The sequence below is a fragment of the Oncorhynchus gorbuscha genome, linkage group LG11 (assembly GCF_021184085.1).
Source record: "Oncorhynchus gorbuscha isolate QuinsamMale2020 ecotype Even-year linkage group LG11, OgorEven_v1.0, whole genome shotgun sequence".
In the NCBI taxonomy this organism is placed as follows: domain Eukaryota; kingdom Metazoa; phylum Chordata; class Actinopteri; order Salmoniformes; family Salmonidae; genus Oncorhynchus; species Oncorhynchus gorbuscha.
The window spans coordinates 55,218,313-55,244,033 of NC_060183.1; the positions used below are offsets into that span (position 1 = coordinate 55,218,313).

A 25,721-nucleotide genomic window follows, 5' to 3' on the forward strand; every position below is an offset into this window, starting at 1 on the left:
GGACAGACACCCCAGGATATTGTGTCTCGGTTTGGGCTCCACACTGTCCAAACACAGCTGATCAGTATGACTGGACTCTCTGCCACCTGATCCTTATGTACAGTATATCAACAGATCTCACTTTCTCGTGAATGCGCACACATACACACACACACACACACACACACTCACTCACACACACAGCCTCTTCACACTGAAAGGATCTTACTAGCATCCAGTCGACTCTGGCCTACTGTAACCCCAGCTCTCTACTCTGAGTCAGAACCCTCTCCATCTCCTCTCTACATTATGAACACATGCATTGACAGTAAGATGCATTTATTTGACCTACAGTGCTTTGTTATACTGTGGGCCAAACTACTGTATTTTTTGCAAGGTGCCAACTGAGTGGAGTGTTTATATAGCTGAGAACCAGAAAGACAGACGACCAGGGTTTGGTTCACATTCAGCCTAAATATCCCATTTATGGATATTATTATATCATGGCATTTATTTATTTACATGACGGTATATACATTAGGGAAATATTGTATGTTTCCTACAGTATGTCCTGCTTGAAATGAAACCATGGAATCAGTAGATGTGTAAGTAGCAACATACATGCCCCGCCCACCTGAGGATCGGTCTTTTCCAGCCATCTATTTCCTGTGTTTGAGGGGTGCCCCGCCCACCTGAGGATCGGTCTTTTCCAGCCATCTATTTCCTGTGTTTGAGGGGTGCCCCGCCCACCTGAGGATCTGTCTTTTCCAGCCATCTATTTCCTGTGTTTGAGGGATGCCCTGCCCACCTGAGGATCTGTCTTTTCCAGCCATCTATTTCCTATGTTTGAGGGATGCCCCGCCCACCTGAGGATCGGTCTTTTCCAGCCATCTATTTCCTGTGTTTGAGGGATGCCCCGCCCACCTGAGGATCTGTCTTTTCCAGCCATCTATTTCCTGTGTTTGAGGGATGCCCTGCCCACCTGAGGATCTGTCTTTTCCAGCCATCTATTTCCTATGTTTGAGGGGTGCCCCGCCCACCTGAGGATCTGTCTTTTCCAGCCATCTATTTCCTATGTTTGAGGGGTGCCCCGCCCACCTGAGGATCTGTCTTTTCCAGCCATCTATTTCCTATGTTTGAGGGGTGCCCCGCCCACCTGAGGATCTGTCTTTTCCAGCCATCTATTTCCTATGTTTGAGGGGTGCAAAATACACTTGTTTCTTAAATATCGCTGGATTGATTGCTTTCATTTTAACCTCTTGGTCCTACCTGGCATGCAGGCATCCCATCTAGACATCTGGAAATGCAAATGTGCTACGCTAAATGCTAATAGTACTAGTTAAAACTCAAACGTTCATTAAAATACACATGCAGGGTATTGAATTAAAGCTACACTCGTTGTGAATCCAAGCAACAAGTCAGATTTTTTAAATGCTTTTCGGCGACAGCATGAGAAGCTATTATCTGATAGCATGTAACACCCCAAAAGACCCGCAGGGGACGTAAACAAAATAATTAGCATAGTCGTCGCTACACAAACCGCACAAATAAAATATAAAACATTCATTACCTTTGACCATCTTCTTTGTTGGCACTCCTAGATGTCCCATAATCACTATTGGGTCTTTTTTTCCGATTAAATCGGTCCATATATAGCCTAGATATCGATCTATGAAGACTGTGTGATAAACGGAAAAAAATTGCGTCTTATAACGTAACGTCATTTTTTTTTAAATTAAAAAAGTCGCAGATAAACTTTCACAAAACACTTCGAAATACTTTTGTAATGCAACTTTAGGAATTATTAAACGTTAATAAGCGATCAAATTGATCACGAGGCGAAGTATAGTCTGGAAGAAATGTCCGGGTAATTCTCAACCAAAATATCCGGTCAGAGACCGGAGGAAATGCATTGCCTTGCGTCTGTTTGACCAAGAAACAAAGCCTAGGCAAATGACAAGACTCTAGACAACGTGTGGAAGCTGTAGGTATTTCAGCCTCAGCCACATTAAATGTGGTTCACCTTTATCAATGGGTTCAAGTCGTGCATGGATATATATTTCCATTTTCAGTGATCAGATTTTCCTGCGCTTCTGTTATAGTCACAGCCGTGATTTAACCAGTTTTATAAACGTCTGAGTGTTTTCTATCCACACATACTAATCATATGCATATACTATATTCCTGGCATGAGTAGCAGAGCTCTGAAATGTTGCGCGATTTTTAACAGAATGTTCGAAAAAGTAGGGGGTAGGATTAACAGGTTAATCTTGAGACTCTTTCGTACTCTTGCTGGTGTCTGTCATTTTTTTTGCATTAACGTACCAACCACAGACATTTTTGTAATGACCTGTCAAACACACCCGGTCCGGTAATGGCTGAATGGGCTGAATGAAATACATTGTATGTCCGTTGAATCTATAAGAATGCTTTATTGGGTATTTAACACACCGTCTTGGAAACTTACATCACAAGAAAGAGAAGGAAAGATAACTTTATTTTAATGGCTGTTAATTTGGTTATAAGATCTACAGAAAAGACAGAAATGCCAAAGGTGGAGGTAATGATGTTTATATTCATAACCACATTCCTGTAAAGATTAGAGAGGATTTCATGTCAAACACTGTTGAAGTAATATGGCTACAGGTTCATCTGCCTCACATAAAGCCCATTCTGGTGGGAATCTCCTATAGACCACCAAGTGCTAACAATCAGTATCTGGATAACGTGTGAAATGCTTAATAATGTATGTGATATCAACAGAGAGGAATATTTTCTGGGTGATTTAAATATTAACTGGCTTTCAACAGGCTGCCCACTCAAGAGAAAGCTTCAAACTGTAACTAGTGCCTGCAACCTGGTTCAGGTTATCATGAAATCATCCATATGTATTGAGCACATATTTACTAATGCTGCAGACATCTGTTTTGAGAGCAGTACACAAATCCATTGGATGTAGTGATCACAATATAGTTGCCATATCTAGGGAAACCAAAGTTCCAAAGGTTGGGCCTAATATAGTGTATATGAGGTCGTACAATAAGTTTTGTAACGATTCCTATGTTGTTGATGTAAAGAATATGTGTTGGTCCGTGGTGTATAATGAGGAGCAACCAGATGCTGCACTTGACACATTTATTAAATTGCTTATTCCACTTACTAATAAGCACAAACCCATTAAGAAAATTACTTTAAAAACTGTTAAATCCCTGTGGATTGATGAGGAATTGAAAAACTGTATGGTTGAAAGGGATTAGGCAAAATAAATGGCAAATAGGTCTGGCTGTACAACCAATTGGCAAAAGTACTGCAAATTGAGAAATAATATGACTAAACTGAGTAGAAAGAAGAAGAAACTACACTATTAAACAATGATAAATGGCATAAAAAAATGTGGGGCACCTTAAAGGATATTTTAAGCAAAAAGTCAAACTCCTCTCCATCATTCATTGAATCAGATGGCTCATTAATCACAAAACCCACTGATATTGCCAACTACTTTAATCATTTTTAGCTAATGTAAATTATCTTCTTATGGCTTGGGGGCAGTATTTCGACATCTGGATGAGAAGCGTGCCCAAAATAAACTGCCTGTTACTCAGGCCCAGTAGCTAGGATAATGCATATAATTGGTAGAGTTGGATAGAAATCACTCTAAAGTTTCCATAACTGATATGGCAGGCAAAAACCTGAGGAAAATCCATCCAGGAAGTGGGATTTTTTTAGATGTGGGTAGGTTTCAAATGAATGCCTATAGAGTATCTAATGGGTTAGGACCCAGATTGCAGTTTCTATGGCTTCCATTACATATCAACAGTCTTTAGACATGGTTTCAAGCTTGTTTTCTGAAAAATAAAGAAGAATGAGACCTTTCTGTCAGTGGACTGTAGAATCACACAGTGCTGGTTTGCACGTGTGACCGAGTGCATGCCCTTCGTTGTTTTTCCTTTCTATTGAATACGCTATTGTTCGGTTCAAATATTACAGATTATTTAGACAAATTACAACCTGAAGATTAATGATAACCATTGTTTATCTTCATTGGGATAGGGGGCAGCATTTTCACTTTTGGATGAAAAGCATGCCCAGAGTAAACTGCCTCCTACTCAGTCCCCGATGCTAATATATGCATATTATTAGTAGTATCGGATAGAAAACACTCTGACATTTCTAAAACTGTTCGAATGATGTCTGTGAGTATAACATAACTCATATGGCAGGCAAAAACCTGAGAAAAAAATCTAAACAGGAAGTGGATAATCTCAGGTTTGTAGTTTTTCAACTCAGCCCCTATTGAAGATACAGTGGGATATTGGTTATGTTGATCTTCCTAAGGCTTCCACTAGATGTAAACCATCTTTAGAATGTTGTTTGATGCTTCTACTATGAACGGGGGCTGAACGAGAGGGGAATGAGTCAGAGGTCTGCCAGCAGCCACGAGCTTAGTCAGACAATGGAATTCTCCTGTTGGAACATTATTGAACATTTAGGATAAAATCATCCTAACGATTGATTCTATACATCGTTTGATATGTTTCTACGACCAGTAATATAACTTTTTTGAATTTTTGCCCGACCTTTAGGCTGGAAGTTGCACGCTCGATACGATTTATAGTATATGGACATAAATGATGAACTTTATCGAACAAATCAAATATTTATTGTGGAACTGGGATTCATGGGAGTGCATTCTGATGAAGATCATCAAAGGTAAGTGAATATTTATAATGCTATTTCAGACTAATGTTGACTGTGCAACATGGCTGATATTTATTTTGGCTGGTTTGGGCTCTGAACTCCGTACTCAGATTATTGCATGGAATGCTTTTTCCGTAAAGTAAAAAAAACATCTGACCCTGCGGTAGCATTAAGGAGAAGTTTATCTAAAGTTCCATGCATAACACTTGTATTTTCATCAACATTTATAATGTGTATTTCTGTAAATTGATGTGGCTCTCTGCAAAATCACTGCATGTTTTGGAACTACTGAACATAACACGCCAATGTAAAATTTGATTTTTGTATAAAAAATATGCACTTTATCGAACAAAACATACATGTATTGTGTAACATGAAGTCCTATGAGTGTAATCTGATGAAGATCATCAAAGGTTAGTCATTAATTTGATCTCTATTTGTGCTCTATTTTACAGGGAGATTTTCTTGTAATTCACTGTTGCTGGCCAACACATGGCAGATGTTAAGGGTCAGATTTAGAGTAAGGTCCACGTCAAGGGTCAGCAACTAGTAGCTCCTTCTCGTCTCAACTGTTTTTAGGAAATCCATCCTGTAGTCTCAGCATTGTCTGAGGTTGAGGGTTTGAGGGTAACTGTCAAGTCTATGATCGGTCAGGTCAACAAGGTCAAGGTTAGGCCTATGGGGTTTATGCACCGACCGTCAAAGCTGTCTTGGAGACAGGGGGGTTAAAGGGGTTCATGTTGGGGTGTTGTAGCACCAGGGCCAGCACTAAGGTTTCTGTTTAAGGGTTGAAACACTGACCGTCCTGTATCCGTAGTTGTCTGAGAAATAGAGGGTTCTGTAGGACGTTACATCTCCCTGGTTCATCCTCTCTGGTCACCAACATCAGGTCTGTATAGATGAACAAAGTCACCTAGAGAGAGAGAGAGAGAGAGAGAGAGAGAGAGAGAGAGAGAGAGAGAGAGAGAGAGAGAGAGAGAGAGAGAGAGAGAGAGAGAGAGAGAGAGAGAGAGAGAGAGAGAGAGAGAGAGAGAATTGGCTGAGAATCTCATATCACTAAATCTCGACATAACAGCACTATGCATACCGTATATTGCAGAAAAAGTTGACATTGACCCACAACACACTAGATGCTCTTTTGCCAAACACATATTCATTCATAAGCACACACAAACTAACAAACACAAACATGCTTGCTTATCAAATCAAATTATATTGGTTGCATACACATATTTAGCAGATGTTATTGCAGGTGTAGATAATGCTTGAGTTCCTAGCTCCAACAGTGCAGTAACATCTAACAATTAGGGTGAGTAATGTTGGAGTCTGGAGTGTATATACAGTTGAAGTCGGAAGTTTACATACACCTTAGCCAAATACATTTAAACTCAGTTTTTCACAATTCCTGACAGTTAACTTCTCTAGGGTACGGAACAGCATTTGGAATTTTGGAAGAAAAGCATGCCCAAATTAAACTGCCTTCCACTCAGGCCCAGAAGATAGGATATCAATATAATTGCTAGGTTTGGATAGAAAACACTCTAACGTTTCCGAAACTGTTAAAATAGTGTCTGTGAGTATAACCTGAGAACCTGAGAAAAATCCATTCAGGAAGTAGGATTTTTTTGTTTGTTGTAGTTTTCTATTCAATGCCATTACAGTATCCATAGACTTGTGACTCAAATTGCAGCTCGTATACCTTCCACTAGATGTCAACAGTCTTTAGAAATTGTTTCAGGCTTGTATTCTAAAAAATTAGGGAGTAAGAGCAGTCTGAATGAGTGGACCCTGCCGTGTCACAGAACTTTTTCATGCGCGCGACTGAGAGTGCCTTTCTTGTTTACCTTTTATATTGACGACGTTATTGTCCGATTTAAATATTATCGATTATTTAGGCTAAAAACAACGTGAGGATTGATTATGAACATCATTTGAAATGTTTCTACAAACTTTACAGATACTATTTGGATTTTTTTGTCTGCCTGTTGTGACTGCGTCTGAGCCTGTGGAATACTGAAGAAAACGTGTGAACAAAACTGAGGTTTTTGGATATAAAGAGACTTTATCGAACAAAAGGAACGTTTATTGAATAAATGAATGTCATCTGAGTGCAACCATATGAAGATCATCAAAGGTAAGTGATTAATTGTATCTCTATTTCTGACTTGTGTAACTCTTCTACTTGGCTGGTTACTGTTTGTAATGATTTGTCTGCTGGGCTATGTCCTCAAATAATCGTATGGTATGCTTTCGCCGTAAAGCATTTTTGAAATCTGACACCTTGGTTGGATTCACAAGAAGTTCATCTTTAAACCTAAGTAAAATAGTTTTATCTTTTCTGAATTATTATAATGAGTATTTCTGTATTTGAATTTGGCACTCTGCAATCTCACTGGATGTTGGCCAGGTGGGACGCTAGCGTTGCACATACCCTAGAGAGGTTAATCCGAGTAAAAATTCCCTGTCTTAGGTCAGTTAGGATCACTACTTTATTTTAAGAATGTGAAATGTCAGAAGAATAGTAGAGAGAATGATTAAATTCAGCTTTTCTTTCTTTCATCACATTTCCAGTGAGTCAGAAGTTTACAAACACTCAATTAGTATTTGGCAGCACTGCCTTTACATTTTTTAACTTGGGTCAAATGTTTCGGTTAGCCTTCCACAAGCTTCCCACAATAATGTGGGTGCATTTTGGCCCATTCCTCCTGACAGAGCTGGTGTAACTGAGTCAGGATTGTAAGGCCTCCATGCTCGCACATGCTTTTTCAGTTCTGCCCACAAATTGTTTTTTAAAGAAAGTGTTAAACAAATCAAAGTATATTTTATATTTGAGATTCCTCAAAGTAGCCACCCTTTGCCTTGATGACAGCTTTGCACACTCTTGGAATTCTCTCAGCCAGCTTCATGAAGAATGTGTTTCCAAGAGTCTTGAAGGAGTTCCCACATGCTGAGCACTTGTTGGCTGGATTTCCTTCAATCTGCGGTCCAACTCATCCCAAACCATCTCAATTTGGTTGAGGTTGGGTGATTGTGGAGAACAGGTAATCTGATGCAGCACTCCATCACTCTCTTTCTTGGTCAAATAGCCCTTACACAGCCTGGAGGTGTGTTGGGTCATTGTCCTGTTGAAAAACAAATGACCGTCCCAATAAGCACAAACCAGATGGGATGGCGTATCACTGCAGAATACTGTGGTAGCCATGCTGGTTAAGTATGCCTTGAATTCTAAATACCACACCATCACACCTCCTCCTCCATGCTTCAAGGTGGGAAACACACATGCAAAAATCATCATCCGTTCACATACTCTGCGTCTCACAAAGACACGGTGGTTGGATCAAAAAATATCACATTTGGACAGATTTTTACCAGTCTAATGTTCATTGCTTGTGTTTCTTGGCCCAAGCAAGTTTCTTCTTATTATTGGTGTCCTTTAGTAGTGCTTTCTTTGCAGAAATTTGATCATGAAAGCCTGATTCATGCAGCCTCCTCTGAACAGTTGATGTTGAGATGTGTCTCTTACTTGAACTCTGTGAAGCATTTATTTGGGCTGCAATCTGAGGTGCAGTTAACCTTTTTGGGATAGGTCGCTCTGGATAAGAGTGTCTGCTAAATGACTTAAATGTAAATGTAAATGTATAGGGGGCAGCATTTTCACTTTTGGATGAATAGCGTGCCCAGAGTGAACTGCCTCCTACTCTGTCCCAGATGCTAATATATGCATATTATTATTAGTATTGGATAGAAAACACTCTGCAGTTTCTAAAACTGTTTGAATGATGTCTGTGAATATAACAGAACTCATATGGCAGTCGAAAAACCTGAGAAAACCAACCAGGAAGTGGGATATCTGAGGTTTGTAGTTTTTCAAAGCTTGGCCTACCAAATACACAGTGTCTATGGAGTCAAGTTGCACTTCCTACAGTTTCCACTAGATGTCAACCGTTTTTAGAAACTGGTTTGAGGATTTTACTGTAAAGAACCTCATGAGACCTGTTTGAGTCAGTGGTCTGGCAGAGTGTCTCAGGCTCATGACGTGTGCTCCCGACAGAGTTAGCTCTTTTTCCAGTGCTTTTCTTATTGATGTTTTAACATCCTAAAGATTGATTCCATAAATCATTTGACTTGTTTATACAACCTGTAACAGAACTTTTTGAAGTTTTTGTCTGGACGGAGTGCTCGCTCCTCATGAAGATGGATTACTGGGCTGAACACGCTAACAACAATTGGCTATTTGGACATAAATTATGGACTTTATGGAACTTTATGGAACAAATCAGTCATTTATTGTCGAACTGGGATTCCAGGGAGTGCCTTCTGATGAAGATCATCAGAGGTAAGTGAATATTTATAGTGTTATTTCTAACTTCTGTTGACTCCAAAATGTCAGATATTTCTCTGGCTGGGATTGGGCTCTGAGCGCCGTTTGCAGATTATGTGAATATGTGAATCTGTGAATAACAGTTGTATCTGTTATCAATGTTTATTATGAGTATTTCTGCAAAATCATTGGATGTTTTGGAATCAAAACATTACTGCACGTAACGCGCCAATGTAAACTGAGATTTTTGGATATATATATGCACATTATCGAAGAAAATATACATGTATTGTGTAACATGATGTCCTATGAGTGTCATCTGATGAAGATCATCAAAGGTTAGTGATGAATTTGATCTATATTTCTGCTTTTTGTTACTCCTATCTTTGGCTGGAAAAATGGCTGTGTGTTTTTTTGACTTGGCTATGACCTAACATGTGTTGTGCTTTCGCTGTAAAGCATTTTTTTAATCAGACACAATGGGTAGATTAACAAGATGTTTATCTTTCATTTGCTGTATTGGACTTGTTAATGTGTGAAAGTTACATATTTCTAAAAAATATTTTTGAATTTCTCTCACTGCCATTTCAGTGGAATGTTGTCGAGGGGTTCTGCTAGTGGAACACCTGCGCTAGAAAGGTTAACTCTAATGAACTTCTCCTCTGCAGGTAACTCTGGGTCTTCCTTTCCTGTGGTGGTCCTCATGAGCGCCAGTTTCATCATAGCGCTTGATGGTTTTTAACAGAGTGGTAGCCAGCTAGTGACAGTGACTAAGTTCATGGCAGGGTACTGGGCGGAGGCTGGCTAGTGTTGACTGTTTAACAGTCTAATGACCTTGAGATAGAAACAGCTTTGATGCACATGTACTGACTTCGCCTTCTGGATGGTAACAGGGTGTGAACAGGCCATGGCTTGGGTGGCTGAGTTCATTGATGATCTTCTTGGTCTTCCTGTGACACTGGGTGCTTGTCCTTGGAGGGCAGACAGTTTGACCCCGGTGATGCGATGGGCAGACTGCACCAACCTCTGGAGAGCCCTATGGTTGTGGATGGTGCAGTTGCTGTATCAGGCAGTGATACAGCCCGACAGGTTGCTCTCAATGGTGCATCTGTAAAAGTTTGTGAGGGTCTTAGGGGCCAAGATGGATTTCTTTAGGCTCCTGAGGTTGAAGAGGCGCTGTTGTGTCTTTTTCATCACACTGTCTACGTTAGTGGACCATTTCAGATTGTCAGTGATGTATATGCCAAAGAACCTTAAAACCAGTTAGGGCGAGACAGAATACTGCCCCCTTTGGAGGAATTGTCTCCCAAAATATTTCTCTCATCAGGAAAGTTGGGCCAACTTAGACGTCATCGCCGCTACCCTTCCCAACCAGCTATGGATCTGGAGACACTTTCTATGTCTTCCACTAGATGTCCTCATTCAGTACAGCGTTTAATTGTGCAAATCCTGCGAACTTTGACCCTTTGCGTCGCGAGAAAACACATGGGGGCAAGAGCGCGCGTTGAGAACAGATCTGCCTTTGTTCCAGTTTGCCTCAAAAGAAGCACGGTTGTCTAGTAGACTTGAGAATCGTTTTGTACGTTTAAAACATCCTAAAGCTTGATTCTGCACTTAGTTTGACCAGTTTAGTCGACATATAATATGTAATTTAGAAGTTTTGATGCGCAACTGTTCGTGACCAGACGTAATTTTTTGTAGTATTTCAGCTGGAATTTGCAGCATATGCTAATACAAAGACACACGGCTTGAAACCAAACAATGTTTTGGGTAAGTATGACTTCTTCCACTACATTATGATCGAAGACCATCAAAGGTAAGGGAATATTTATGTTGTCATTGTGTGTTTCTGTTGACTCCAACATAGCAGAGAAATATCGATTATGTCTGAGCGCCGAGGTTATTTTCCAGGCACCACTCCACAAGGGCCCTCACCTCCTCCTTGTAGGCTGTCTCATCGTCGTTGGTAATCAGGCCTACCACTGTTGCATGGTTTGAAAACTTGACGATTGAGTTGGAGACGTGTGTGGCCACGCAGTAATGGGTGAACAGGGAGTACAGGATGAGGCTGAGCACGCTTCCTTGTGGGGCCCCTGTTTTAAGTATCAGCATCGTGGAGGTGTTGTTGCCTACCTTCACCACCTGGGGGCAGACCATCAGGAAGTCCAAGATCCATTTGCACAGGGCAGGATTCAGACCCAGGGCCCTGAGGTTAGTGATGAGCTTGGAGGGTACTATGGTGTTGAAGGCTGAGCTGTAGTCAATGAACACTATTCTTACATAAATATTCCTCTTGTCCAGATGGGAAAGGCAGTGTGCAGTGCGATGGCGATTTCATCATACCTGGATCTATTGGGGTGGTATTCAAATTGCAGTGGGTCTGGAGTGTTGGTTAAATTGGAGGTGATTTGATCCTTAACTAGCCTCTCAAAGCACGTCATGATGACAGAAGTAAGTGCTACACAGTGATAGTAATACCTTCACTTTCTTGGGCACAGAAACAATGGTGGACATCTTGAAGCAAGTGGGGACAACAGACTGGGATAGGGAAAGATTGAATATGTCCATAAACACACCATCTGGGTCGGCAGCTTTGCCAGGGTTAACACGCTTAAATGTCTTACTCACGTTGGCCACAAAGAATGAGATCTCACAGTCCACGGGAGTGGCGGTGGCCCGCGTCGGCGGCATCGTGTTTTCCACAAAGATGGCGAATAAAGTGATTAGCTTGTCTGGGAGCAAGACGTCAGTGTCCGCAACATGGCTGGTTTTCCTTTTATAATCTGTGATTCTCTGGCGTCCCTGCCACATACACCTCGTGTCTGAGCCATTGAATTGGCACTCCACTTTTTCTCTGTACTGACATTTTGCCAAAGGAATGGCATAACTGGACTTTTTGTACTAAACCATATTCCCAGTCACCTTGCTGTGGTTAAATACAGTGGTTCACGAATGCTGCCATCTATTCACAGTTTTGGGTTTGGATAGGTTTTAATCATCACAGTGGGAACAACATCCCCTATACACTTCCTGATAAACTCACTCACCGTGTCAGTGTATACAGTGGAGCAAAAAAGTATTTAGTCAGCCACCAATTGTGCAAGTTCTCCGACTTAAAAAGATGAGAGAGGCCTGTAATTTTCATCATAGGTACACTTCAACAATGATAGACAAAATGAGAAAAAAAAGCCAGAAAATCACATTGGAGGATTTTTAATGAATTTATTTGCAAATGATGGTGGAAAATAAGTATTTGGTCACCTACAAACAAGCAAGATTTCTGGCTCTCACAGACCTGTAACTTCTTTTTTAAGAGGCTCCTCTGTCCTCCACTCGTTACCTGTATTAATGGCACATGTTTGAACTTGTTATCAGTATAAAAGACACCTGTCCACAACCTTAAACAGTCACACTCCAAACTCCACTATGGCCAAGACCAAAGAGCTGTCAAAGGACACCAGAAACAAAATTGTAGCCCTGCACCAGGCTGGGAAGACTGAATCTGCAATAGGTAAGCAGCTTGGTTTGAAGAAATCAACTGTGGGAGCAATTATTAGGAAATGGAAGACATACAAGACCACTGATAATCTCCCTTGATCTGGGGCTCCACGTAAGATCTCACCCCGTGGGGTCAAAATGATGACAAGAACGGTGAGCAAAAATCCCAGAACCACACGGGGGGACCTAGTGAATGACCTGCAGAGAGCTGGGACCAAAGTAACAAAGCCTACCATCAGTAACACACTACGCCGTCAGGGACTCAAATCCTGCAGTGCCAGACGTGTCCCCCTGCTTAAGCCAGTACATGTCCAGGCCCATCTGAAGTTTGCTAGAGAGCATTTGGATGATCCAGAAGAAGATTGGGAGAATGTCATATGGTCAGATGAAACCAAAATATAACTTTTTGGTAAAAACTCAACTCGTCATGTTTGGAGGACAAAGAATGCTGAGTTGCATCCAAATAACACCATACCTACTGTGAAGCATGGGGGTGGAAACATCATGCTTTGGGGCTGTTTTTCTGCAAAGGGACCAGGACGACTGATCTGTGTAAAGGAAAGAATGAATGGGGCCATGTATCGTGAGATTTTGAGTGAAAACCCCCTTCCATCAGCAAGGGCATTGAAAATGAAGCATGGCTGGGTCTTTCAGCATGACAATGATCCCAAACACACCGCCCGGGCAACGAAGGAGTGGCTTCGTAAGAAGCACTTCAAGGTCCTGGAGTGGCCTAGCCAGTCTCCAGATCTCAACCCCATAGAAAATCTTTGGAGGGAGTTGAAAGTCTGTGTTGACCTGCAACAGCCCCAAAACATCACTGCTCGAGAGGAGATCTGCATGGAGGAATGGGCCAAAATTCCAGCAACAGTGTGTGAAAGCCTTGTGAAGACTTACAGAAAACGTTTGACCTCTGTCATTGCCAACAAAGGGTATATAACAAAGTATTGAGATAAACTTTTGTTATTAATCAAATGCTTATTATCCACCATAATTTGCAAATAAACTCATTAAAAATCCTACAATGTGATTTTCTGGAGAGAAAAAAATCTAATTTTGTCTGTCATAGTTGAAGTGTACCTATGAGGACCCATGCACAATTGGTGGCTGACAAAATAATTTTCCCCACTGTAAGTCAATGTTATTGTCAGAGGCAACCCGGAACGTATACCAGTCCAAGTGAACAAAGCATGGATTCCGATTGGTCAGACCAGTGTTGAACAGTCCTTACCACAGGTAATTCCTATTTGACTTTCTATCTATAGGAAGGGAGGAGGCATGATCTGATTTGCCAAAGGGAGGGTGGGGGAGGGCCTTCCTGGAATGGAGAGTAGCAATGGTGGAGAGTTTTTGATGCGTGAATGGCGCAGGCAATGTGTTGATAAAACTTTGGTAGCGTTCTTCTAAGATTTGCTTTAATAAAGTCTCCAGCTACAATGAATGTGGCCTTAGGATATGCGGTTTCCAGTTTGCACAAAGTCCAGTGTAGTTCCTTGAGAGCTGTTGTCGTATCGGCTTGAGGGGGAATATACACGACTGTGACGATGACGAAATAGAATTCTCTCGAAGGGTAATATGGTCGGCATTTGATTGTGAGGTATTCTAGGTCAGATGAACAAAAGGACTTGAGTTCCTGTATGTTACCACAATCAGACCATGAGTAGTTAATCATGAAACATACACCTCCACCTTTCTTTTTCCCAGAGAGTCCTTTATTACGGTCTGCCAAATGTACTGAAAACACAGCTTGCTTTGGGACAGTATAGAGTACAGGGACAGTATAGAGAACCATGATTCTGTGAAACAGAGTATGTTACAGTCCCTGATATATCTCTGGAAGGAGATCTTCGACCTGAGCTCATCTACTTTATTGTCCAGGGACTGAACATTACCAAGTAATATACTCGGAAGTGGTGGATGGTATGCACACCTCCTGAGTCGGACTGAAAGTCCACTCCGAAAACCTCTTCTCCACTGGCAGCATCTTGGAGCAGTCTCTGGGATAAGTGGAATTGCCTTGTGAGGTACGAACAAAAGGTACAATTTAGGAATTTAGTATTTCTGGGAAAAATGCTGGTGAGTTACCGCCACTTGTAACGGCTTTCCTCTTCCTCTTCTGAGGAGTAGCAAGGATCGGACCAATATGCAGCGTGGTAAGTGTTCATCTTGGTTTTTAATAAGAATAATGAACACTGAACAAAACAATAAACGACAATGTCATGCTGGTAAAAGAGGACCCAAAAGCGACTTAACAGAAGCAGAGTTTAATAATGTTCAAAACGGAATAACTGACATCCTCTAGATTTGTAGAGGGGAAAACAACTGGAGAAGCGGCCACAGACTGCAGGTCGCTTCGGGTAGGCGCAGGCCGTAGTCGACTGAGACACCTGCTCACACGCAGCGTCTGATGAAGGCACAAAACACGACAGAACAGGGTGATACACAATCACGGCAAAAAACACGACAGGACAGGGCGAAACGCAACCACAGCATGGTGAATACAATATAAGGAACCGACGGAACAGGAACGGATCACAAAGGAATAAATAGGGAGTCTAATCAGGGAAAGGATCGGGAACAGGTGTGGAAGGACTAAATGATGATTAGGGGAATAGGAACAGCTGGGAGCAGGAACGGAACGACAGAGAGAAGAGAGAGCGAGAGAGTGAGAGAGGGAGGGGGAGAGAGAAGGATAGAACCAAACAAGACCAGCAGAGGGAAACGAATAGCATGGGGAGCACAGGGACAAGACATGACAATAAATGACAAACATGACAGTACCCCCCACTCACCGAGCGCCTCCTGGCGCACTCGAGGAGGAATCCTGGCGGCAACGGAGGAAATCATCGATGAGCGAACGGTCCAGCACGTCCCGAGACGGAACCCAACTCCTCTCCTCAGGACCGTAACCCTCCCAATCCACTAGGTATTGGTGACCCCGTCCCCGAGAACGCATGTCCATAATTTTATGTACCTTGTAAATAGGTGCGCTCTCGACAAGGACGGGAGGGGGGAGGGAAGACGAACGGGGGTGCGAAGAAAGGGCTTAACACAGGAGACATGGAAGACAGGATGGACGCGACGAAGATGTCGCGGAAGAAGCAGTCGCACAGCGACAGGATTGACGACCTGGGAGACACGGAACGGACCAATGAACCGCGGAGTCAACTTACGAGAAGCTGTCGTAAGAGGAAGGTTGCGAGTGGAAAGCCACACTCTCTGGCCGCAACAATACCTTGGACTCTTAATCCTGCGTTTATTGGCGGCTCTCACCGTCTGTGCCCTGTAACGGCAAAGTGCAGACCTCACCCTCCTCCAGGTGCGCTCACAACGTTGGACAAACGCTTGAGCGGAGGGAACGCTGGACTCGGCAAGCTGGGATGAGAACAGAGGAGGCTGGTAACCCAGACTACTCTGAAACGGAGATAACCCGGTAGCAGACGAAGGAAGCGGGGCTGTGAGCGTATTCTGCCCAGGGGAGCTGTTCTGCCCAAGACGCAGGGTTCCTGAAAGAAAGGCTGCGTAGTATGCGACCAATCGTCTGATTGGCCCTCTCTGCTTGACCGTTAGACTGGGGATGAAACCCGGAAGAGAGACTGACTGACGGACGCACCAATCAAACGACAGAACTCCCTCCAAAACTGTGACGTGAATTGCGGACCTCTGTCTGAAACGGCGTCTAACGGGAGGCCATGAATTCTGAATACATTCTCAATAATGATTTGTGCCGTCTCCTTAGCGGAAGGAAGTTTAGCGAGGGGAATGAAATGTGCCGCCTTAGAGAACCTATCGACAACCGTCAGAATCACAGTCTTCCCCGCAGACAAAGGCAGACCGGTAATGAAGTCTAAGGCAATGTGAGACCATGGTCGAGAAGGAATGGGGAGCGGTCTGAGACGACCGGCAGGAGGAGAGTTACCCGACTTAGTCTGCGCGCAGTCCGAACAGGCAGCCACGAAACGGCGCGTGTCACGCTCCTGAGTCGGCCACCAAAAGCGCTGGCGAATAGACGCAAGAGTGCCTCGAACACCGGGATGACCCGCTAACTTGGCAGAGTGAGCCCACTGAAGAACAGCCAGACGAGTGGAAACAGGAACGAAAAGGAGGTTACTAGGACAAGCGCGCCGACGCAGTGTGCGTGAGTGCTTGCTTAACCTGTCTTTCAATTCCCCAGACTGTTAACCCGACAACACGCCCATAAGGAAGAACCCCTCGGGATCAGTAGAAGCCACAGAAGAACTAAACAGACGGGATAAGGCATCAGGCTTGGTGTTCTTGCTACCCGGACGGTAAGAAATCACAAACTCGAAACGAGCGAAAAACAACGCCCAACGAGCTTGACGGGCATTAAGTCGTTTGGCAGAACGGATGTACTCAAGGTTCTTATGGTCTGTCCAAACGACAAAAGGAACGAATCGCCCCCTCCAACCACTGTCGCCATTCGCCTAGGGCTAAGCGGATGGCGAGCAGTTCACGGTTACCCACATCATAGTTGCGCTCAGATGGCGACAGGCGATGAGAAAAATAAGCGCAAGGATGAACCTTATCGTCAGACTGGAAGCGCTGGGATAGAATGGCTCCCACGCCTACCTCTGAAGCGTCAAAATCTCGACAATGAATTGTCTAGTGACGTCAGGAGTAACGAGGATAGGAGCGGACGTAAAACGTTCTTTTAGAAGATCAAAAGCTCCCTGGGCGGAACCGGACCACTTAAAACACGTCTTGACAGAAGTAAGAGCTGTGAGAGGGGCAGCAACTTGACCGAAATTACGAATGAAACGCCGATAGAAATTAGCGAAACCTAAAAAGCGCTGCAACTCGACACGTGACCTTGGAACGGGCCAATCACTGACAGCTTGGACCTTAGCGGAATCCATCTGAATGCCTTCAGCGGAAATAACGGAACCGAGAAAAGTAACGGAGGAGACATGAAAAGAGCACTTCTCAGCCTTTACGTAGAGACAATTCTCTAAAGGCGCTGTAGAACACGTCGAACGTGCTGAACATGAATCTCGAGTGACGGAGAAAAAATCAGGATATCGTCAAGATAGACAAAAACAAAAATGTTCAGCATGTCTCTCAGAACATCATTAACTAATGCCTGAAAAACAGCTGGCGCATTGGCGAGACCGAACGGCAGAACCCGGTACTCAAAATGCCCTAACGGAGTATTAAACGCCGTTTTCCACTCGTCCCCCTCTCTGATGCGCACGAGATGGTAAGCGTTACGGGTCCAACTTAGTAAAGCACCTGGCTCCCTGCAGAATCTCGAAGGCTGATGACATAAGGGGAAGCGGATAACGATTCTTAACCGTTATGTCATTCAGCCCTCGATAATCCACGCAGGGGCGCAGAGTACCGTCCTTCTTCTTAACAAAAACAAACATGAACCCCGCCCCGGCCGGAGAGGAAGAAGGCACTATGGTACCGGCGTCAAGAGACACAGACAAATAATCCTCGAGAGCCTTACGTTCGGGAGCCGACAGAGAGTATAGTCTACCTCGAGGAGGAGTGGTCCCCGGAAGGAGATCAATACTACAATCATACGACCGGTGAGGAGGAAGGGAGTTGGCTCGGGACCGACTGAAGACCGTGCGCAGATCATGATATTCCTCCGGCACTCCTGTCAAATCGCCAGGCTCCTCCTGAGAAGTAGGGACAGAAGAAATGGGAGGGATGGCAGACATTAAACACTTCACATGACAAGAAACGTTCCAGGATAGGATAGAATTACTAGACCAATTAATAGAAGGATTATGACATACAAGCCAGGGGTGACCCAAAACAACAGGTGTAAACGGTGAACGGAAAATCAAAAAAGACATAGTCTCACTGTGGTTACCAGATACTGTGAGAGTTAAAGGTAGTGTCTCAAATTTGATACTGGGAAGATGACTACCATCTAAGGCAAACATGGGCGTAGGCCTGTCTAACGGTCTGAAAGGAATGTTATGTTTCCGAGCCCATGCTTCGTCCATGAAACAACCCTCAGCCCCAGAGTCAATCAAAGCACTGCATGTAGCACCCGAACCGGTCCAGCGTAGATGGACCGACATAGTAGTACAAGATCTAGATGAAGGGACCTGAGTAGTAGCGCTCACCAGTAGCCCTCCGCTTACTGATGGGCTCTGGCCTCTTACTGGACATGAAATAACAAAATGTCCAGCAACTCCGCAATAGAGGCACAGGCGGTTGGTGATCCTCTGTTCCCTCTCCTTATTCGAGATGCGAATCCCTCCCAGCTGCATGGGCTCAGTCTCAAAGCCAGAGGGAGATGGTTGCGATGCGGAGCAGGGAAACACCGTTGATGCGAGCTCTCTTCCACGAGCCCGGTGACGAAGATCTACCCGTCGTTCTATGCGGATGGCGAGAGCAATCAAAGAGTCCACATCTGAAGGAACCTCCCGGGAGAGAATCTCATCCTTAACCACTGCGTGGAGTCCCTCCAGAAAACGAGCGAGCAGCGCCGGCTCGTTCCACTCACTCGAGGCAGCAAGAGTGCGAAACTCAATGGAATAATCCGTTATGGACCGTTCACCTTGGCATAAGGAAGCCAGGGCCCTAGAAGCCTCCTCACCAAAAACTGAACGGTCAAAAACCCGAATCATCTCCTCTTTAAAGTTCTGGAATCTGTTAGAGCAATCAGCCCTTGCCTCCCAGATAGCTGTGCCCCATTCTCGAGCCCGGCCAGTAAGGAGTGAAATGACGAAAGCAACCCGAGCTCTCTCTCTAGAGTATGTGTGGGGTTGGAGAGAGAACACAATCTCACACTGCGTGAGAAAGGGGCGGCACTCAGTGGGCTGCCCGGAGTAGCAAGGTGGGTTATTAACCCTGGGTTCAGGAGGCTCGGCAGGCCAGGGAGTAACAGGTGGCACGAGACGTAGACTCTGGAACTGTCCAGAGAGGTCGGAAACCTGAGCGGCCAGGTTCTCCACGGCATGGCGAGCAGCAGACAATTCCTGCTCGTGTCTGCCGAGCATGGCTCCTTGGAACTCGACGGCAGTGTAACGAGCGTCTGAAGTCGCTGGGTCCATTCCTTGGTCGGTTCCTTCTGTCATGCTGGTAAAAGAGGACCCAAAAGCGACTTAACAGAAGCAGAGTTTAATAATGTTCAAAACGGAATAACTGACATCCTCTAGATTTGTAGAGGGAAAACAACTGGAGAAGCGGCCACAGACTGCAGGTCGCTGTCGGGTAGGCGCAGGCCGTAGTCGACTGAGACACCTGCTCACACGCAGCGTCTGATGAAGGCACAAAACACGACAGAACAGGGTGATACACAATCACGGCAAAAACACGACAGGACAGGGCGAAACGCAACCACAGCATGGTGAATACAATATAAGGAACCGACGAACAGGAACGGATCACAAAGGAATAAATAGGGAGTCTAATCAGGGGAAAGGATCGGGAACAGGTGTGGAAGGACTAAATGATGATTAGGGGAATAGGAACAGCTGGGAGCAGGAACGGAACGACAGAGAGAAGAGAGAGCGAGAGAGTGAGAGAGGGAGGGGGAGAGAGAAGGATAGAACCAAACAAGACCAGCAGAGGGAAACGAATAGCATGGGGAGCACAGGGACAAGACATGACAATAAATGACAAACATGACAGACAATGTGAAAAAACTCAACCGAAACAGTTCCGTGTGGAACAAAAAACTGACACGGAAAATAAACACCCACAACTCAAAGTGAAACCAGGCTATGGTTCTCAATCAGGGACAACGATTGACAGCTGCCTCTGATTGAGAACCATACCAGGCCAAACACAGAAATCCCAAAACATAGAAAAAGGAACATAGACAACCCACCCAACTCACGCCCTGACCATACTAAAACAAAGACATAACAAAAGAACTAAGGTCAGAACGTGACACCACTCTAATAACCAAAAGTTATTTCCGGCTGCATGTAATAGTGTAAGCTAATAGTCTGAGCTAATAATGTAGGAAATAACACATAAAAAACTAAATACTGCCAAATTGCTTAGGGTCCAGAAACAGAGTGTCCATGTCTATCGGCTCCATTTTTTTCATTGTCAACTGCCCTTCTATGTCAATTATGACATTTCGCAGAATCATTGAAATTGGACACACTTCCCAATCAAAATAGACGATAATCTTGATATTCCTTTAAATGTTTGAGATGATAATCTTGATAATATTTTAAAATGTTCGATAGATGATAATCTCAAATGTTTTTAAAAATGTTTGATAGATGGTCATCTCGATAGTTGTCACCCTGCAATGTCAGAGTAGTTGTGTATCTGGTGTCATGGACAGAGCATCACACACATACTGACAGACACATACAAATATAAACACACAAACACACAGACACACACACACACACACATTCACAGCCCCTCTCTCCTCTTCAAAGTGCCTTCAGAAAAGTGTTAAACTGCAACCTTCTATGCAACCGGAAATGTAGTTCACACAGGAAGACAGAGCACCATGGTCTATAGAGAAACATTGCTTCAACTTCCAAAGCCCCCCTAAAGATTACAGATTATGTTGTGTGAATGCATGACTAATCGAAACCCTAGCTAGTCTCATTTATTAATGAGTTTTCTTAGTATTCTTCTGACCCACTAAAGCAAAAGCCTTACTAACATAGAGAAATATGAAGGTACAGACACCACTTTAAGCACTTTAATTGACTGACTAATGAAACAAACTGGCAGTCACCCTCCCTAAAGACCAATTATGGCTGGTACATGTTTTAAGGGTAGGGGGCTGTGAAAGGTGAGGCTAAAGGAGTGGGAGGCTTGCGTGTGAGAGAAGAGAAGGGCACACACACTGCCTCCCTAAACTGCCTTCCTTCCTGGCCCTAATGTGTGTGTGTTTTGGGTTGTGCTGTGTCGGGGGTGTGTGGGGGGGGGACTTCTCTGTCTACTGCCTGTCATTGGATGGGCCAAACAATAAGACAGGAGATAGAATCCCTGTTGTTAAGCCTAAACAGACTGGGTTACCCCTTCACTAGCCCTCTATAACATATTGTAATGTGCTAGGTCTCAATGGTGATTGGACGGGTCCTTTGCACTGGAGCTGCTATTAGATGTGTGTGTCGGTTAGTTTTTCAGCATAGTGTGTATCCGTGAAACTTCACCACACAGGACCGGACCAACACCATACACTCGCCATTCCCGATGTGAGTAAGACCTTTAAACAGGTCAACATTCACAAGGCCGAAGGGCCAGAGAGATTACCAGGACGTGTACACCGAACATGTGCTGACCAACTGTCTTCACTGACATTTTCAACCTGTCCCTGGCCCAGTCTGTAATGCCTACATGTTTCAAGCAGACCAACATAGTCCCTGTGCCCAAGAACACCAATGTAACCTGCCTAAATGACTACCAACCTGTAGCACTCACGTCTGTAGCCATTAAGTTCTTTGAAAGAACTGGCTCACATCAGCACCATTATCCCAGATACCCTAGACCCACTCAAGTTTGTATACTTCCCCAACAGATCCACAATCTCTATTGCACTCAAAACTGCCCTTTCCCACCGGGACAAAAGGAACACCAATGTGCGAATGCTAATCATTGACTACAACTCAGAGTTCGACACCAATCGGTGTCCCTTCCACGGGACGGTTGAGCTAACGTAGGCTAATGCGATTAACATGAGGTTGTAAGTATCAAGAACATTTCCCAGGACATAGACATATCATATATTGGCAGAAAGCTTAAATTCTTGTTAATCTAACTGCACTGTCCAATTTACAGTAGCTATTACAGTGAAAGAATACCATGCTATTGTTTGAGGAGAGTGCACAATTTTGAACATGGAAAGTTATTAATAAACAAATTAGGCACATTTGGGCAGTCTTGATACGACATTTTTAACAGAAATGCAATGGTTAATTGGATCAGTCTAAAATTTTGCACATGCACTGTTGCCATCTAGTGGCCAAAATCTCAATTGTACCTGGGCTGGAATAATACATTATGGCCTTTCTCTTGCATTTCAAAATTATGGTACAAAAAAGTACAACAGAACGGTTGTTTTTTTCTTTGTATTATCTTTTACCAGATATATTATGTTATATCCTCCCACATTCCTGTCGCTTTTCCACAAACTTCAAGGTGTTTCCTTTAAAATGGTAGCGTGAATATGCATATCATTGCTTCAGGGCCGGAGCAACAGGCAGTTAGATTTGGGTATGTCATTTTAGGTGAAAATTGGAAAAAAAGGACAGATCCTTAATTAAAGCTCATCATTAAGCTAAGGACCCTGGGACTAAACACCTCCCTCTGCGTCTGTATCCTGAACTTCCTGGCGGGCCACCCCCAGGTGGTAAGGGTAGGCAACAACAAATCTGCCACGCTGATCCTCAACACAGGGGCCCCTCAGGGGTGCGTTCTTAGTCCCCTTCTGTTCACCCATAACTGCATGGCTAAACACAACTCCAACACCATCATTAAGTTTGCTGATGACACAATGGTGGTAGGCCTGCTCACCGACAACGATGAGACAGCCTATAGGGAGGAGGTCAGAGACCTGGAAATGTGGTGTCAGGATAACAACCTCTCCCTCAATGTGATCAAGACAAAGGAGATATTCATGGACTACAGGAAAAGGAGTGCCGAGCACAGCCCCATTCTCAACGACGGGGCTGTAGTGGAGCAGGTTGAGAGCTTCAAGTTCCTTGGTGTCCACATCACCAACAAACAAACCTGGTCCAAGCACACCAAGACAGTCATGAAGAGGGCATGACAAAACCTATTCCCCCTCAGGAGACTGAAAAGATTTATCATGGGTCCTCAAAATTTCTACAACTGCACCATCGAGAGCATCCTAACTGGTTGCATCACCACCTGGTATGGCAACTGCTTTGCCTCCGATCGCAAGGCGCTACAGAGGGTAGTGCGTACAGCCCAGTTGATCACAGGGGCAAAGCTTCCTGCCATTCAGGACCTCTATACCAGGTGGTGTTAGAGGAAGGCCCTAAAATTGCCAAAGACTCCAGCCACACTAGTCATTGACTGTTCTCTCTGCTCCCACACGGCAAGCAATACCGGAGCCAAGTCTAGGACCAGCTTCTACCCCGCAAGCCATAAGATTGCTGAACAGCTAATCAAATGGCTACCCAGTCTATATCAATTGACCTCCCCCCTTTTTTACGCTGCTGATACTCGCTGTTTATTATCTATTATCTATGCATAGTCACTTTACCTCTACCTACATGTACATATTACCTCAAATACCTGTACTCCCTCAGATTGACTCGGTACCGGTACTGTCATGTTTTGTCATTGATTATCATGTCTTGTCCCTGTGCTTCCCTTCTATTCGTTTCCCTCTGCTGGTCTTATTAGGTTCTTTCCCTCTTTCTATCCCTCTCTCTCCCCCTCCCTCTCTCCCTCTCTCGCTCTCTCTCTCTATCGTTCCGTTCCTGCTCCCAGCTGTTCCTCATTCTCCTAACTACCTCATTTACTCTTTCACACCTGTCCCCTATTTTGCCCTCTGATTAGAGTCCCTATTTCTCCCTCTGTTTTCCGCTTCTGTCCTTGTCGGATCCTTGTTTGATGTTTGCTGTTCCGTGTCCTTGTTCCGCCCTGTCGTGTTTTTGCCTACTTCAGATGCTGCGTGTGAGCAGGTGTCTATGTCAGCTACGGCCTGTGCCTTCCCGAAGCGACCTGCAGTCTGTGGTCGCGTCTCGAGTCGTTCCTCTCTACTGACGAGAGGATTTCAGTTTTCCTGTTTTGTATTTACCTAAGATAATATCCAGGATTATCGTTTTTGTTTAAGACTGGAATAAAGACTCTGTTTCTGTTAAGTCGCTTTTGGGTCCTCATTCACCAGCATAACAGGTACCCCCTGTATATAGCCTCCACATTGACTCTGTACCAGTACCCCCTGTATATAGCCTCCACATTGACTCTGTACCGGTACCCCCTGTATATAGCCTCCACATTGACTCTGTACCGGTACCCCCTGTATATAGCCTCCACATTGACTTAGTACCGGTACCCCCTGTATATAGCCTCCACATTGACTCAGTACCAGTACCCCCTGTATATAGCCTCCACATTGACTCGGTACTGGTACCCCCTGTATATAGCCTCGTTATTGTTATTTTATTGTTGCTCTTTTATTGTTTACATTAGTTTCTTTAGTAAATATTTTTCTTAACTATTATTTTTCTTAAAACTACATTGCTGGTTAAGGGCTTGTAAGTAAGCATTTCACTGAGCATGTGACAAATTTGATATGATTTGAATATACTTTGTGCAATTCTGTTTGAGATAAATAATTATGTGTATGCCAATACTTTATGAGCATGAATGTGTGTATGTTTGTGTGTGTGTGTGTGTGCATTTGTGTACATTTATGTGTGTGCGTGTGTGTGCATGTCAGTGGTATTTCCCTGTTTCTCTTAACAGAAGGCACAACACAAACTGTAAAAGGTCAGGCCTCACATTCGTGCAGATCGAGAGGATGCTGAGGGTCTTGCTGTTGTGGTCTGTCTGTCTGTCTGTCTGTCTGTCTGTCTGTCTGTCTGTCTGTCTGTCTGTCTGTCTGTCTGTCTGTCTGTCTGTCTGTCTGTCTGTCTGTCTGTCTGTCTGTCTGTCTGTCTGTCTGTCTGTCTGTCTGTCTGTCTGTCTGTCTGTCTGTCTGTCTGTCCGTCCGTCTGTCTGTCTGTCTGTCGGTGGGTGGAGTATGGTTGGTGCAGCGATATCAGTAAGCTTATTTCTATACTATCTTCAGAAAATCAGTCAACCACTATTACTTGTGTGTGTGTGTGTGTGTGTGTGTGTGTGTGTGTGTGTGTGTGTGTGTGTGTGTGTGTGTGTGTGTGTGTGTGTGTGTGTGTGTGTGTGTGTGTGTGTGTGTGTGTGTGTGTGTGTGTGTGTGTGTGTGTGTGTGTGTGTGTGTGTGTGTGTGTGTGTGTGTGTGTGTGTGTGTGTGTGTGCGGTTGCGTGTGCGTGTGCGTGTGCGTGTGCGTGTGCGTGTGCGTGTGCGTGTGTGTGTCTACTGCAGATAAAAATGGACAATACTGCATACGTACTGTGAAGAATTGCCTTTTCTGTTCCAATTCTACACTGTTTTTTTCACATTCATTGTGTCAAATGAGCTGTTCAGATCCTCACTGTGTTTCAGAGGAGAGCATCGGAGCTGCATGGTAATTGTGGCCCCTGGCTGGGACTTGATAAAAGAAGACAAATATTTAACAGTCCATGTTTGTAGATAATCAGTGTGGGGACAGAC

At 44.1% G+C, this 25,721-nt stretch overlaps 1 protein-coding gene across 7 annotated transcripts in view; it reads right to left on the minus strand.

Annotated features, from left to right (window-relative positions):
* Positions 1 to 25,721, minus strand: part of LOC124048947 (regulator of G-protein signaling 3-like) — a 221,153-nt gene that overhangs the window by 140,725 nt on the left and 54,707 nt on the right. For all 7 annotated transcript variants that reach the window (XR_006841330.1, XM_046370144.1, XM_046370142.1 and 4 more), the window contains one exon: positions 5,479 to 5,590. Coding sequence is in view for 6 of the 7 variants with exons in the window: in XM_046370144.1 (XP_046226100.1) it covers positions 5,479 to 5,590 (112 nt within the window). In the remaining variant the exon portion in view is untranslated. The remainder of the gene's footprint in view (positions 1 to 5,478; positions 5,591 to 25,721) is intronic.